Consider the following 12,759-nt stretch of genomic DNA (forward strand, 5'->3'; position numbering starts at 1 on the left):
AAAGGCCGAAGTACAGCTAGCCTGTTGAACTCTAGGCTGCAGTGATCGCCTGAGCTACTGCCAAGAGCTGTGTCAGGAGAGATGCTGGCGGTGACGGGACTGTTGTGGCACTTTGGGCGGTAGAGGCTAGGGAAGCGAATGTGGTCGTAAATAGGGTTCGAATTTGCTGCCCTATCACTACAACAGTCGCCATGGTAAAGCTTAGGATTCACCGAATCAAAGTTAGTAAAAGCAAATACACGTGAAGAATACTTTTTTAGGTAATATTTCGGACTTGTAGCAATCGACATCGGTAAAACCTAGGATTTACCGGCAAATCATAGGATTTGCCGTACTTCGGGCTTTTATATGTTTTTCGCAGCGCAGATGGCGCCTGTGCCCTACTAGATTAACGATTAACGGATTCGGAGAAATTTAACGGAAGTTAACGAGTCCGTTAACATTTTTTCAAGTTAACTTAAAAGTTAATCCGTTAATCGAAATGTTAACTTCGTTAATTAACGATTAACGGATTAACGAGTTAATGCCCAGCTATGCTTAAAAGTACCTTATTTCACCAAAATGCTATAAAAGCTTTGTAAAATATAATATTTGCTATCCCGTAGGACCATGCGCATTACGCCAGACTACATTAATTATAGACTTTTTTCCACTCAAACTTTATTTCAAATAAACTATGCCGGTCTTGCCCGCACTGACCTTATTTCGTTTCCTACATCCGATATCGGATCGGATCATGTGAAAAGGTGTTTTTTACACGGTGTCAGTAATCGCCTACGAGTTTCATTATATTTCAGCATTTGCTTGGTGTCCAGATATTGCATGCGAGTTTGTAGTTTGTACGCCGTATTAATGAGCCATAAAGGAAAATAAATGTTATAACCTGGAGATGAGCTTCCTCGCGCAACGGCGACGGCTGAGCGGGTGCGGAGGGCACGCGGGCATGTGTGATGGGCGGCGGGCGCGGCAGCAGCATCAGCGCCAGCGCCGTCAGCGCCAGCGGCAGCAGCAGCGCCACGCGCCGCAGCGCCCGGGACACTCGCGCCCACATTCTGCCCGCTGCTTTAACCGCCACTCTATGAAATATATATAAGTGTGGTCTGAGTGGACGCTCCGAACGGAGATGGAACGGAGCGTTCGGCGTGGCGTGTAATAGCGGGGCAGGCGAGCGTGCTCCCACCCTATGCAACGTACGAGTATGCACCCTAGGCACCATATGCAGCAGGATACTTGTATGAGCTTCAATTGTTTGACATACACGCCGTACGCCCCGCCCCGCTGCAAGTCTAATATAAAAAAATAAAATAAAATTCATTTATATCAAGCTAATTATTGCTCTGCACTATATAAGCGTGCACTCAGGCCTTACAGTAACACAACGTATTAAATGTTCATTGGGATGATAATAAACCCAGTCAAATATTATGTTTTATGGTAATCCAATAGATTTACTTACTTCTGTTGTAACTAATAAATTCGTTTTAATTATTTTCATGATAAAATAATATTAAAGACGACATATAAAAATATAAAATTAATTATAAAAAACGACATTGTATAAATTATTATCAAATCACAGTTGACAGGCAATTTGTCAACGTTGAAGTTATATGTCAATTTGTAGAGGTACGGACACCAAATAACGAAACGTCGCAAGCACTATTATAGTTTATTTTAAAGTGACTGCCATCTGAATTTTCATACCAGAGGGTAGGTTGGCTAGGCCTTATCGGGATTAGTCCGGTTTCCTGGCGACGTTTCCCTACATGATATGATAATTCGTACCTTACATAAATTTCTAAAAATCAGTGGTAAGAGCCTATATAGTTCTGTTACTTTATTGATTATCTAATCTTTTTCGAAGTTATCTCTTGGTGGTTATATTATTACACAAATATAGGTTTAGGTACCTACTGAGTACTGACCTCTATACTACAGTCTGCCATGCCTATAGATGTGGTATCCGCCCCCTTGCGTCCATTATCGCCATGATTCTTATGACATCTGGAAGTAAAATTTAAATTGTGAAATTTAAATCGAACCTAAATGAAGGACAAACATTTCAACCTACTTACTAAGCTTTAGGTACGGTAATATTATTAAATATAGGTTTAGGTATTTTAATGTTCTAACAGACTACGAGTTCAACACAGTTTGTTGAATCACTTTTTATTGGCATTCGTCCCTATAACTTAATTACTGGTTCTTAATAACAAATTATACCTTTTCTGTCCTTTCCTATTTAATACTTTTCATTTCTTACTGTGCTTAATACCTTTTCTTCACTGCTAGGAAGGATCAAAGTGACACTTTTCGGTTCTAAGACACTATATGTAACTTTTTTTGTATTCATGTTTTTTGTACTAATTTCTCCTTAATAACAAAATTGTTTACACCTTAGACGTTTGCACTAAGCTGATTCTATTTTAGAATTCCTCGGTGTCGCCAATATTTTTATTATTATTATTTATATGCCATTTTGCTCCCTCGTGAGTGACAATCAAGTATTCGGAAAAATAATAAAAACATACAAACTTACACAGGTATTTGTTTAGATATAATTTTTAAGAAAAAAAAAACCGTCGCCTTTTGGGTTCTGGTAAAAGCTACTTGCGAATGTTGGATTATGTAGAAATGTGTAAGTATTTTTTAAAACTGCTTTTAATGCTTTCATTATTAGATGGCAACACAAATGAATATACGTATAACGTTAAGGTTTGAGGAGTTTCCTCAATTCCTCATGAATCCGATTATATTATAAGAAATCGAAGCTTGACAAACTTTGACTTCAAAACTTATGCTTAACAAACATAACTAAATAAATGTCACTGTTCTGAACTTAAATGCATGTTTTTCTTACAAAAATACCAAAGTCACTATGAGTGTGCCGTTCAGGTTTGAGGAGTTTGGTTCTGGCCATCATCAGCAGTTCCACTGCACCAAATGTCACTGTTCTGGACGAAAGTGCATGCTGTTCTTATAAAAATACCAAAGTCACTATAAGCGTGCCGTTCAGATTTGAGGAGTTCGGTTCTGACCATCATCAAAAATTCCACTGCACCAAATGTCACTGTTCTGGACGAAAGTGCATGCTGTTCTTATAAAAATGGCAAAGTCACTATAAGCGTGCCTTTCAGATTTGAGGAGTTTGGTTCTGGCCATCATCAGCAGTTCCACTGCACCAAATGTCACTGTTCTGGACGAAAGTGCATGCTGTTCTTATAAAAATACCAAAGTCACTATAAGCGTGCCGTTCAGATTTTGAGGAGTTCGGTTCTGACCATCATCAGAAATTCCACTGCACCAAATGTCACTGTTCTGGACGAAATATAAAAATACCAAAGTCACTGTAAGCGTGCCGTTCAGATTTGAAGAGTTCCGTTCTGGCCATCATCAGCAGTTCCACTGCACCAAATGTCACTGATCCGTACCTAAATGCATGCTGTTCCTTTAAAAACACAAAAATCACCATATGTATGCCTTTCAGATTTGAGGAGTTCCCTCGATTTCTCCAGGATCCCATCATCAGAACTGGGTTCTGAGAAAAATGGGACCAATCTGTATGCATATACATTCAATCAAAAAAAAAAATTTCAAAATCGGTCAAGTAACGACGGAGATATCGAGGAACAAACATAAAAAAAAAAAAAAAAAAAAAAAAACATACAGACGACTTGATAACCGTCCTTCTTGAGATATGAGGCGACGGTTAAAAAAGATACCGATGGATCAAAAATACAAGATTAGTAATTATATCTTATGTAAATAGTTGCAGGTACCGTATCTAAATCCGAGACCATATGTGATACGCGATAGATAAGCAATAATGAATTTATAGGATACTGTTGATATGATAATGATTAAAGTAGGTCGGCCCTCAAAAGGCAGGTATTATCGGAGGGTGTATGAACTTGACTCGCCTGGTTAAGACTCAGATGCTAACTACAGTACCGCTTGTCGTCTGCACATACATGTTAAAAACCCAGATACAAGTACGTACCTAAGTAATTGCATGACAATACTCTCGTTACAATAAAATGTACGTCGTTGCTCGTCGTATCAATAGGTATTTATTCAGTAATAACAAGTGATGTTAATTTCCAATACAATTGAATACATGTTTTATGTTTCTAGATTACTCTGAGTAAATAGAGTTCGTAAGCGAACATTGCAATTGCACCGACTAGATTGGAACCAATAAAGTGAGTTAAATAATAACGATTAACGTCATATTTACATAGTGATATTAAGAATATTATGATATTAATTGTGAATTGTGACATTGTCACACTTTGACAATGTCAGCGCAAATACGATGCAGAGTTAATTTGGCTGACTCTACGACTTAGGTCGATTGTCTTGTTTATAGGATAGAATAGAAACATTTGCATGCCACAAACCTGTTACATATAATTTGTGGTTGCATAAGTACAGTAGTGGCCAACAATCACAGACCAACCCCTATAGACATCCATTACAAGACGACTCGCGGTCGCCAGCCTTCCTAGTATTTGCACTGATATAAGCGCGGGCGCTCGCCGTGCCCGATCAGTAGCGACCAAGTAACAGACCCGAAAGCAGCGCGTGTTTTTCGCAGTAAAAAAAATGAAAAAGGGTATTTTGATGTCTTAAAGATGTCCACCTGTAGTGTGAAATGGTGTGGAAAGGTAACAAGAAGCTCAAATTTAAAAACAGACGTCATTACATTCCACATAAAAGTCATATTTATAATTTATTCAGAGCCGGCATAGGTCAACTTACATTGGCCACTTACGCGTCAGTAGAGGGACAGTCCCTTTCATTTGGCGCGACTGCCCGCCGTCCTTGAAACGGCCAATCACAGCGCGCTTAACACATTCCCCGCCCGCTCCTCGCACCCCTGGCACTGGTGACTCGTATCGCGAACAAAATATACAAGAATGCTACTCTATAGGAGGTTCTCTGTGCCAACAATTAGAGATGGGTAACTCCCCAGGTAAATACCCGACGGTGGGTATTTACCGGGTAAATACCCGATATTTACCTACCCGCGGGTAAATACGCGGGTATTTTCATTTTTCTTCAAAATTTGACGTTTTTAAATGGTGTTTGGGCTAAAATAGATTAATTTAAGTCAGTCTTTGTAATTGTACACATAATGTTTATTCAAATTGGGAACGAATAGGTTGCTATGAGATAAAATGTGATTTTAGTGTATCACTCCAACTATAAAAATCGTGTAATATCATTCTCTGACATACGGAAATAATTTCAAATGCTTTTAGTATAAATTATAAGTCTGATAAATTAAAACTGTAAATAAAAATATGTGAATAAAAATATTTTAAAAATCTCTTTTTGAAGCTCATAACTCATACATAGTATGTTTTATGACAAAAATGCATATAAACTTTTTTGTAGGAAATTGTGTCTACTTTAGTTCGTACATACAATACTTTTCGATATTAATGATAGTTTCCATGAAATATGAAAAAAATACATTTTACCCCCCCTAACCCCACCATAACCCCCTCCAACCAGTACTAGGAAGTTTTTCTTTATCGTATAAATACGACTATTTAATGCGATCTAAAAAGCACACATAAAACATTTTTTTTTAATTATTTTTAAAAATATACATTAAAACTTCTGTAAACTTAATTGTATATTAGACTGAACAGTTTGGTTTTAAATTGTGTATAATAATTACAACCCCTAACTTAGTATTTATCTCCATTTTAACACAAATCAGCATGTCCAACATGAAATGAATCTACCCGTCAATTTGGGTAGATACGGGTAAATACCGGGTAGATAGGTATTTACCGGGTAAATACCTGGGTGGGTAGATTGGGTATTTACCCACGACCCATCTCTACCAACAATAGATTAAAAAGTAGGTAATTGATTGTTTGTATGAACGTGTAAATATAGTGTAAGCACCTGTAAGCGACGTAAGTATGTTGGTTTGAAGATTGCATAATTTACTAGTACTTACAAATTCATGATGGAATTGATGGATACCGGATTAGAGCGAATATTTCCGAAAATCTTAACAATATCAAAAATGGATTATCGTAAACAGTTAAACACATATCTTATACTATTAAACGAGCAATTCTTGTATATTTATTTATTTATTTATATATACCGACGATCTCGGAAACCGCTCTAACGCGAATTTTCGAGTTTTCATGAGTTTTTCTTTCGCGTTTGTAAACATAAAATATGGTCGTTAATTTCGCCGCGCGCGCTTCGATTCCGCTTAGCTCAGTCGTACGAGGTCGGTCTAATGTACGCAGATAGATCGTAGGTGTCAGGGTTTCGAATCCCGGCCAGAAATTAAGTTTTTGTTTTTTTTTTGTTTTTGTATTTATAAGAGTTTTTTTTTATCTAAAGACGTGATATATTAAAATAGAACCGAGCGAAGCTCGGTCGCCCAGATATTCATTTTTAAATACCTATCCAACATTACAGGTTGCTACAGGTTGAAATGAAAAAAAAAACACTCCCCTCTTTACGTGTAGGAGAGGGGGGGGGGTTCCCTAATAATAAAACCACTTTTTATATTACCTTTGTCGGCGTGATTGACATAATTACATATTGGTACCAAATTTCAGCTTTCTAGTGCTAACGGTCTCTGAGATTATCCGCGGCTGGCCGGACGAACAGACATGGCGAAACTATAAGTTGACTACGGAACCCTAAAAACCCCAAGTGGACGAAGCTGGGCGGAAAGTAGCACAATGACAACGACACCACGATATTTTGATTTTCGAAACTAGGCAGCAAATTATTATTTTTTTGGATTGATGATTCAATCTCATTCGCTTGCTCATTTCTGAATATAAACACTAAACAGTATCGCTAAACAAAAACAATCTTGCACTACAAACAAAACAACTACCTACTATAGGTATATCGTTTTCAAGAAATGTATAGGTAGTGAATGATATTTTGAATTGCCATCAATACTAGTAGAAAGATGAATTAATTAATTAGGTATGTAGACAGTTAAGTCACATAACATAACATACATAATGGCAAACGTATTGATATCATTTAAACAACATACAAGCGGAAGTTTATTTTAATTCATGAATTGGTAATCAACTTGCTTATAATCAATTACTGAATAAAGTTTCGGTATTACTTTTACCTACTAATCATAAATTTAAATCAAATATACCATCCAGCTTTGCGTATCAAATTAAAATTTGTATGAAATTACTTTGTACCTACCTACTCTTTTGGATTCAATGCAACTTTGAAATTTGTTTCTGAAGTAAATAGGTATCAATTGGTGTGGTGAAAATAAATACTTATTATGAATTAAAAATCTCCTTTCTCAAGTCGATTAAAATGGTATGACGTTAAACTGAATTATGAAGAATAATTTAAGGTAAGAATCATTTTTGTCAACGGTACCTATTTAAAGTCATCAAGACAAGCAAATCGTCACTACTTTAAAAAAACTTGTATCTTCGTCTGTCAATGAAAAGAAAATTGTAGTAAGTATGTATGGAATGCATATAGACTTACTGCGTTTTAACTTTGAGAAACAGCGTGAGATACGAGATTTTTAGGGTTCCGTAGTCAACTAGGAACCCTTATAGTTTCTCCATGTCTGTCTGTCCGTCCGTCCGTCAGTCCGTCCGCGGATAATCTCAATAACCGTTAGCACTAGAAAGCTGAAATTTGGTACCAATATGTATATCAATCACGCCAACAAAGTGCAAAAATAAAAAATGGAAAAAAATGTTTTATTAGGGTACCTCCCCTACATGTAAAGTGGGGGCTGATATTTTTTTTCATTCCAACCCCAACATGTGATATATTGTTGGATAGGTATTTAAAAATGAATAAGGGTTTACTAAAATCGTTTTTTGATAATATTAATATTTTCGGAAATAATCGCTCCTAAAGGAAAAAAAAGTGCGTCCCCCCCTCTAACTTTTGAACCATATGTTTAAAAAATATGAAAAAAATCACAAAAGTAGAACTTTATAAAGACTTCCTAGGAAAATTGTTTTGAACTTGATAGGTTCAGTAGTTTTTGAGAAAAATACGGAAAGCTACGGAACCCTACACTGAGCGAGGCCCGACACGCTCTTGGCCGGTTTTTTAAAAGTAGTGACGAAATACTTGTTACTAAAGATCTAAAGGCCATGCCAGTTCCGACGGGATACACGGGATAATCAAAATGACAAACGGCCTGATTTTTTTTTGTTATATAATAATATCAATTTCCTTATTTACAAGAACAAATTAACCGTTATTTATTTAAAAGTTAAAAATAATTGTAAAATGAGGTTGGCTGGTATATAAGGTGGCCACGATTCCCAGCAATGGACGCAGAGGAAGACTAGCGTGAAGAGGCAGTGATGGCCGCGGAAACAAGCTGCAATTTCAGGAGCAGACAAGGGTGAGTAGCCGAATGGCAGAAACGCTCACGAAACGAAACGCTCGTAGATATCTATCTCTATCGCTCTTGCGTATTGGCGCGACAGAGCCAGACTACCTTTCGCGGCGTTTCGTTTTCGTTTCGCGTCGCAGAAATGCCATTCGGCTACAGCACCAGGGTGCGTAGCCGAATGGCACAAACGCTCACGAAACGAAACGCTAGTAGATATCTATCTCTATCGCTCTTGCATATTGGCGCGACAGAGCCCGACTAACTGGCGTGGCGCGGCGTTTCGTTTTCGTTTGGCGTCGGAGAAATACCATTCGGCTACGGGGCCAGTAACGCCGTGTGCGCACTTGCATAGGGAAGGAGACAGTTGCGTCGCAGGCTTGTCGCCGAACCCGCAGACAAAAAAGTTGCGTCGCAACGTGGGCGCACTTTCATACTAGCCCATAGACCGATGATGTGAGCGACAAAAAAGTCGCTGCCAAAAGTTGTCCGTGTGCGCGCTCTCTAACCCTCTATACAAAGAGTAAATTTTTTCTTCAACTGGATATTGGGACACTTTCACACTAACACTACACGTATGTGTGTATAAATTGTACATAAATGCTCAAGGTATAATTTTATTATAATTATTAATTTCTATTAAGTAGGTAACTACTAATCACCAATTATTTTCCTGTTAAAGTAACTCGGAATGTTAAGTTATATGTGACTTTTAATACACATATAGCTAAGTACATCTAAGTACATCGCCGCGAGATAGATGACACGTCTTTGTCTAATTGTATTAATGTAAGGACAGGTAAACACTTAGTAGTAAACACTTTATTGTACAGAACAAATTACATGCACAGAGAATAATTATAACGGTTATGTACAAAGGAGAGCTTATCCCTTTAAGGGATCTCTTCCAGTATAACTTGTATGTTGTATATAGTTCTTAGAATAACTGAGAACATCTAAGTAATTATAATATTTGAGTAGGTAGTAGGTACCAATACCTAATCTTTTCTGAGCAGCTGTAAATATTTCTAAAACTTAGGCATGGTCCATATGATCCATTTATTACATTTAAATTGTGTCTTTTTATTGGCACGTAAATTTATTTATTTATTTATCTTATGATTTAGAATCTTACATATGATGATGCGAATTACAACATTTACAACATAAATAAGAAAGTGTTTTATGTGTTGTGTTTGTTTGATATTCGCTCCTAACCGCCGCCTCCACCTTTCGCTTGCTCAGGTGCAAGAGCAGCTAAACAACAACTTATAAAACAAATAGCCATTTCAATTACTAAGACAGCGTTATTAGCACCGTTTTAGGATAATAATTTTTATCAACAGTCAATTAACGATGAAACAGAAACACTAATCTAGAGTCTGATAATAGGTAAACACGCAATGTACGAGTAGGTGTCATGCTTTATTGTCCTTTCATTTCACATCACTATTAAGGTAACCAATTAATCATCATAATTTCAAAACTTTCATATGATATATTAAATATCGTTTGTCAAATTCTAATGAGTACTTTAGAAGTTATGAGGGAACAGATGAACATACATACATAACCACATACCGGTCAAAATCATAACCCTCCTTTTGCGTTGCTGTAGTCAGGTAAAAATGCCTTCTATGTACCTATTTCTACGAAGGAGTATCTGTACGAGTATTGCAATATCGTCACTACTTTTAAAAAAACTTGTATCTTCGTCTGTCAATGAAAAGAAATTTGTAGTAAGTATGTATGGAATGCATATAGACTTACTGCGTTTTTACTTTGAGGAACATCGTGAGATACGAGATTTTTTAAAAGTAGTGACGATATACAGATACTCCTTCGTAGAAACACCGACCGTAGGTAATAATGAATTTCCAGAGGTAATTAAGTAGGTATTCTTAGTTATCAGTTTTACAAGGGGGCAAAGTAGTTGCTTAACCGTTACCGTTATTGCTAATATTCATACCAGAGTAAGCGAGAGAGTGTACAAGTTTCTAATGGGGTGGCAAGTTGGCAACGCGCATGTGACACTGTTTGAGTTGCAGGCGTCCATAGGTTACGGTGACCGCTTTACATCAGGCGGACCGTATACTTGTTTGCCACCGACGTAGTATATATAAAAAAAAAAGCGAAAATTTTAATATTGAACCACGAGCGTAGTTAGTGGTCCGAAAAGTGGAGCGTTGCAAGGGTTTCAAGGTACATACGAAGGTAAAACAAATTTTGCCACAGAGTGAACACAAAATTTTTCACCACACCAATAAATCCAGCAATTTAATTAACATTTGTATGATTCAAAAGTTAAAATTTGTATGAAATTACTTTGCTCTCTTGTGGATAAAACGCAACTTTCTCATGCGTTTTTGAAGAATGAATAAATGGTGCGCCTATTTTGTACATAGACATGGGCTTTGTAAATTGTATGAAGTTACGTCAAACCTATTTGTAATAATTTAACAACCGTAACAACTTAGCAAAGCATTAAACACCTGGATATACATTTTATGAATCAAGGCCATTCACATATTCAACAATACAATAGGTAAACCGTTTTGTGCTGCACGCAATATAGAAAGCTACGTTTTCAATATTTCAGAAATATGTAAATAATACTTCATCGGTGGGATCCACGTGGGATCGAAGGAAATCTTTAACGGTACCTACTCATGTACCTTTATTTACGTATAGCAGGCCTGTCCCACTCGCGCGTGTAGGTATCGAACTGTAAGTACTCCTCGTGAGGGGCAAATCAGTAGGGACTCACGGGCGAGCGGTGACGCACGCGCGAGAGTTAGGTTTTTAGGGTTCCGTAGTCAACTAGGAACCCTTATTAGTTTCGCCATGTCTGTCTGTCCGTCCGTCCGCGGATAATCTCAGTGACCGTTAGCACTAGAAAGCTGAAATTTGGTATCAATATGTGTATCAATCACGCCGACAAAGTAGTAAAATCAAAAGTGGGAAAAAAAGGTTTTGTTAGGGTACCCCCCCTACATGTAAAGTGGGGACTGATTTTTAGGGTTCCGTAGTCAACTAGGAACCCTTATAGTTTCGCCATGTCTGTTTGATATGAAACTGCATACAGTCTCTTGAACAGATCGGCACGAAAGTCTGCTGAAGCTGCGCCAATCCATCTATTAGCTTTGCTACATGTTTTATTATTACTCTGCTCAACAGAGGACGGGCATTATGTATAATTCCCGGGCGAAATTAAGCTATTCGGTATGTTATTATCACTTTGCCTAACAGAGGATCGGCATTATGTATAATGCCCGGGCAAAATTCAGCTATTCGGTGTGTCTTTTGCATATCTCTGGATCGTGGACATGCGTGGACCTTTGGGAGGCATGCGTGGGGCCAAAGCCAACAGCACAGACGCCTTTTAAGACATTTTAATCTAAAGGCAAGGGATACACGTGGCGGATACCACCCCGAGCGCACAATATGATATAATACAACCGTAGATGGTCCCCGCCAGGTGCAAAGACTATTGCAGTGCAGCACTTTTGTGCTACGATGGGAGCTAAAGTCGTGGGTTATTTTTTTTTAAGTTGGATGAACTGGATAGAGGGCTATGGGAGGAAACTATCGGGCACCTGGCAATAAGTCTCACAATTGTAAAAGACAGGCGGTGACTTGCCAACTCATTGAGTAGGCCCTGCAAAACGGCCGCACACACGGTGCGACAACAGAGCAACACTTAAAGAGTGGCTGAAAGGTTGTCGAGAGGTGAGACTGCGGTAGCCAGATTCCGGTGATCCGTTCAGCAGGCCGCCGACGTTATGACACTTTCCCATTTATAATATTAGGTTATTATTACTTTTCCCAACAGAGGATGGGCACTTTGTATAATGCCCGGGCAAAATTCAGCTATTCGATATGTTATTATCACTTTGCGCAACAGAGGATGGGCATTATGTATAATGCCCGGGCAAAATTCAGCTATCGGATGTGTTATTATTACTTTGCCCAAGAGAGGATGGGCATTATGTATAATGCCCGGGCAATTTAATTATTTGAATAGTTATTATCAAACTGCCCACTCACAATGGGCATTATTCATAAGGCATTATGTATAGTGCCCGATTTATCACTTGGTCCATAACATGTATATCAATCATGCCAACAAAGTGCAAAAATAAAAAATGGAAAAAATGTTTTATTAGGGTACCCCCCCCTACATGTAAAGTGGGGGCTGATATTTTATTTCATTCCAACCCCAACGTGTGATATATTGTTGGATAGGTATTTAAAAATGAATAAGGGTTTACTAAGATCGTTTTTTGATCATATTAATATTTTCGGAAATAATCGCTCCTAAAGGAAAAAAAAGTGCGCCCCCCTCTAACTTTTGAACCATATGTTTA

At 37.8% G+C, this 12,759-nt stretch overlaps 2 protein-coding genes across 2 annotated transcripts in view; both read right to left on the reverse strand.

Moving 5' to 3' along the window:
* Nucleotides 1-12,759, reverse strand: part of LOC125233822 — a 143,186-nt gene that overhangs the window by 93,338 nt on the left and 37,089 nt on the right. The window lies entirely within an intron of this gene.
* Nucleotides 1-12,759, reverse strand: part of LOC125235712 (glycoprotein 3-alpha-L-fucosyltransferase A) — a 36,913-nt gene that overhangs the window by 18,435 nt on the left and 5,719 nt on the right. The window contains exons 2-3 of the mRNA XM_048142314.1: nt 1,926-2,004; nt 884-1,076 (exon numbers count right to left, since the gene is read on the reverse strand). Of these exons, the coding sequence (XP_047998271.1) occupies nt 884-1,051 (168 nt within the window). The 5' untranslated portion in view covers nt 1,052-1,076; nt 1,926-2,004. The remainder of the gene's footprint in view (nt 1-883; nt 1,077-1,925; nt 2,005-12,759) is intronic.

This window comes from Leguminivora glycinivorella, chromosome 1 (genome assembly GCF_023078275.1).
Source record: "Leguminivora glycinivorella isolate SPB_JAAS2020 chromosome 1, LegGlyc_1.1, whole genome shotgun sequence".
NCBI classification, from domain to species: domain Eukaryota; kingdom Metazoa; phylum Arthropoda; class Insecta; order Lepidoptera; family Tortricidae; genus Leguminivora; species Leguminivora glycinivorella.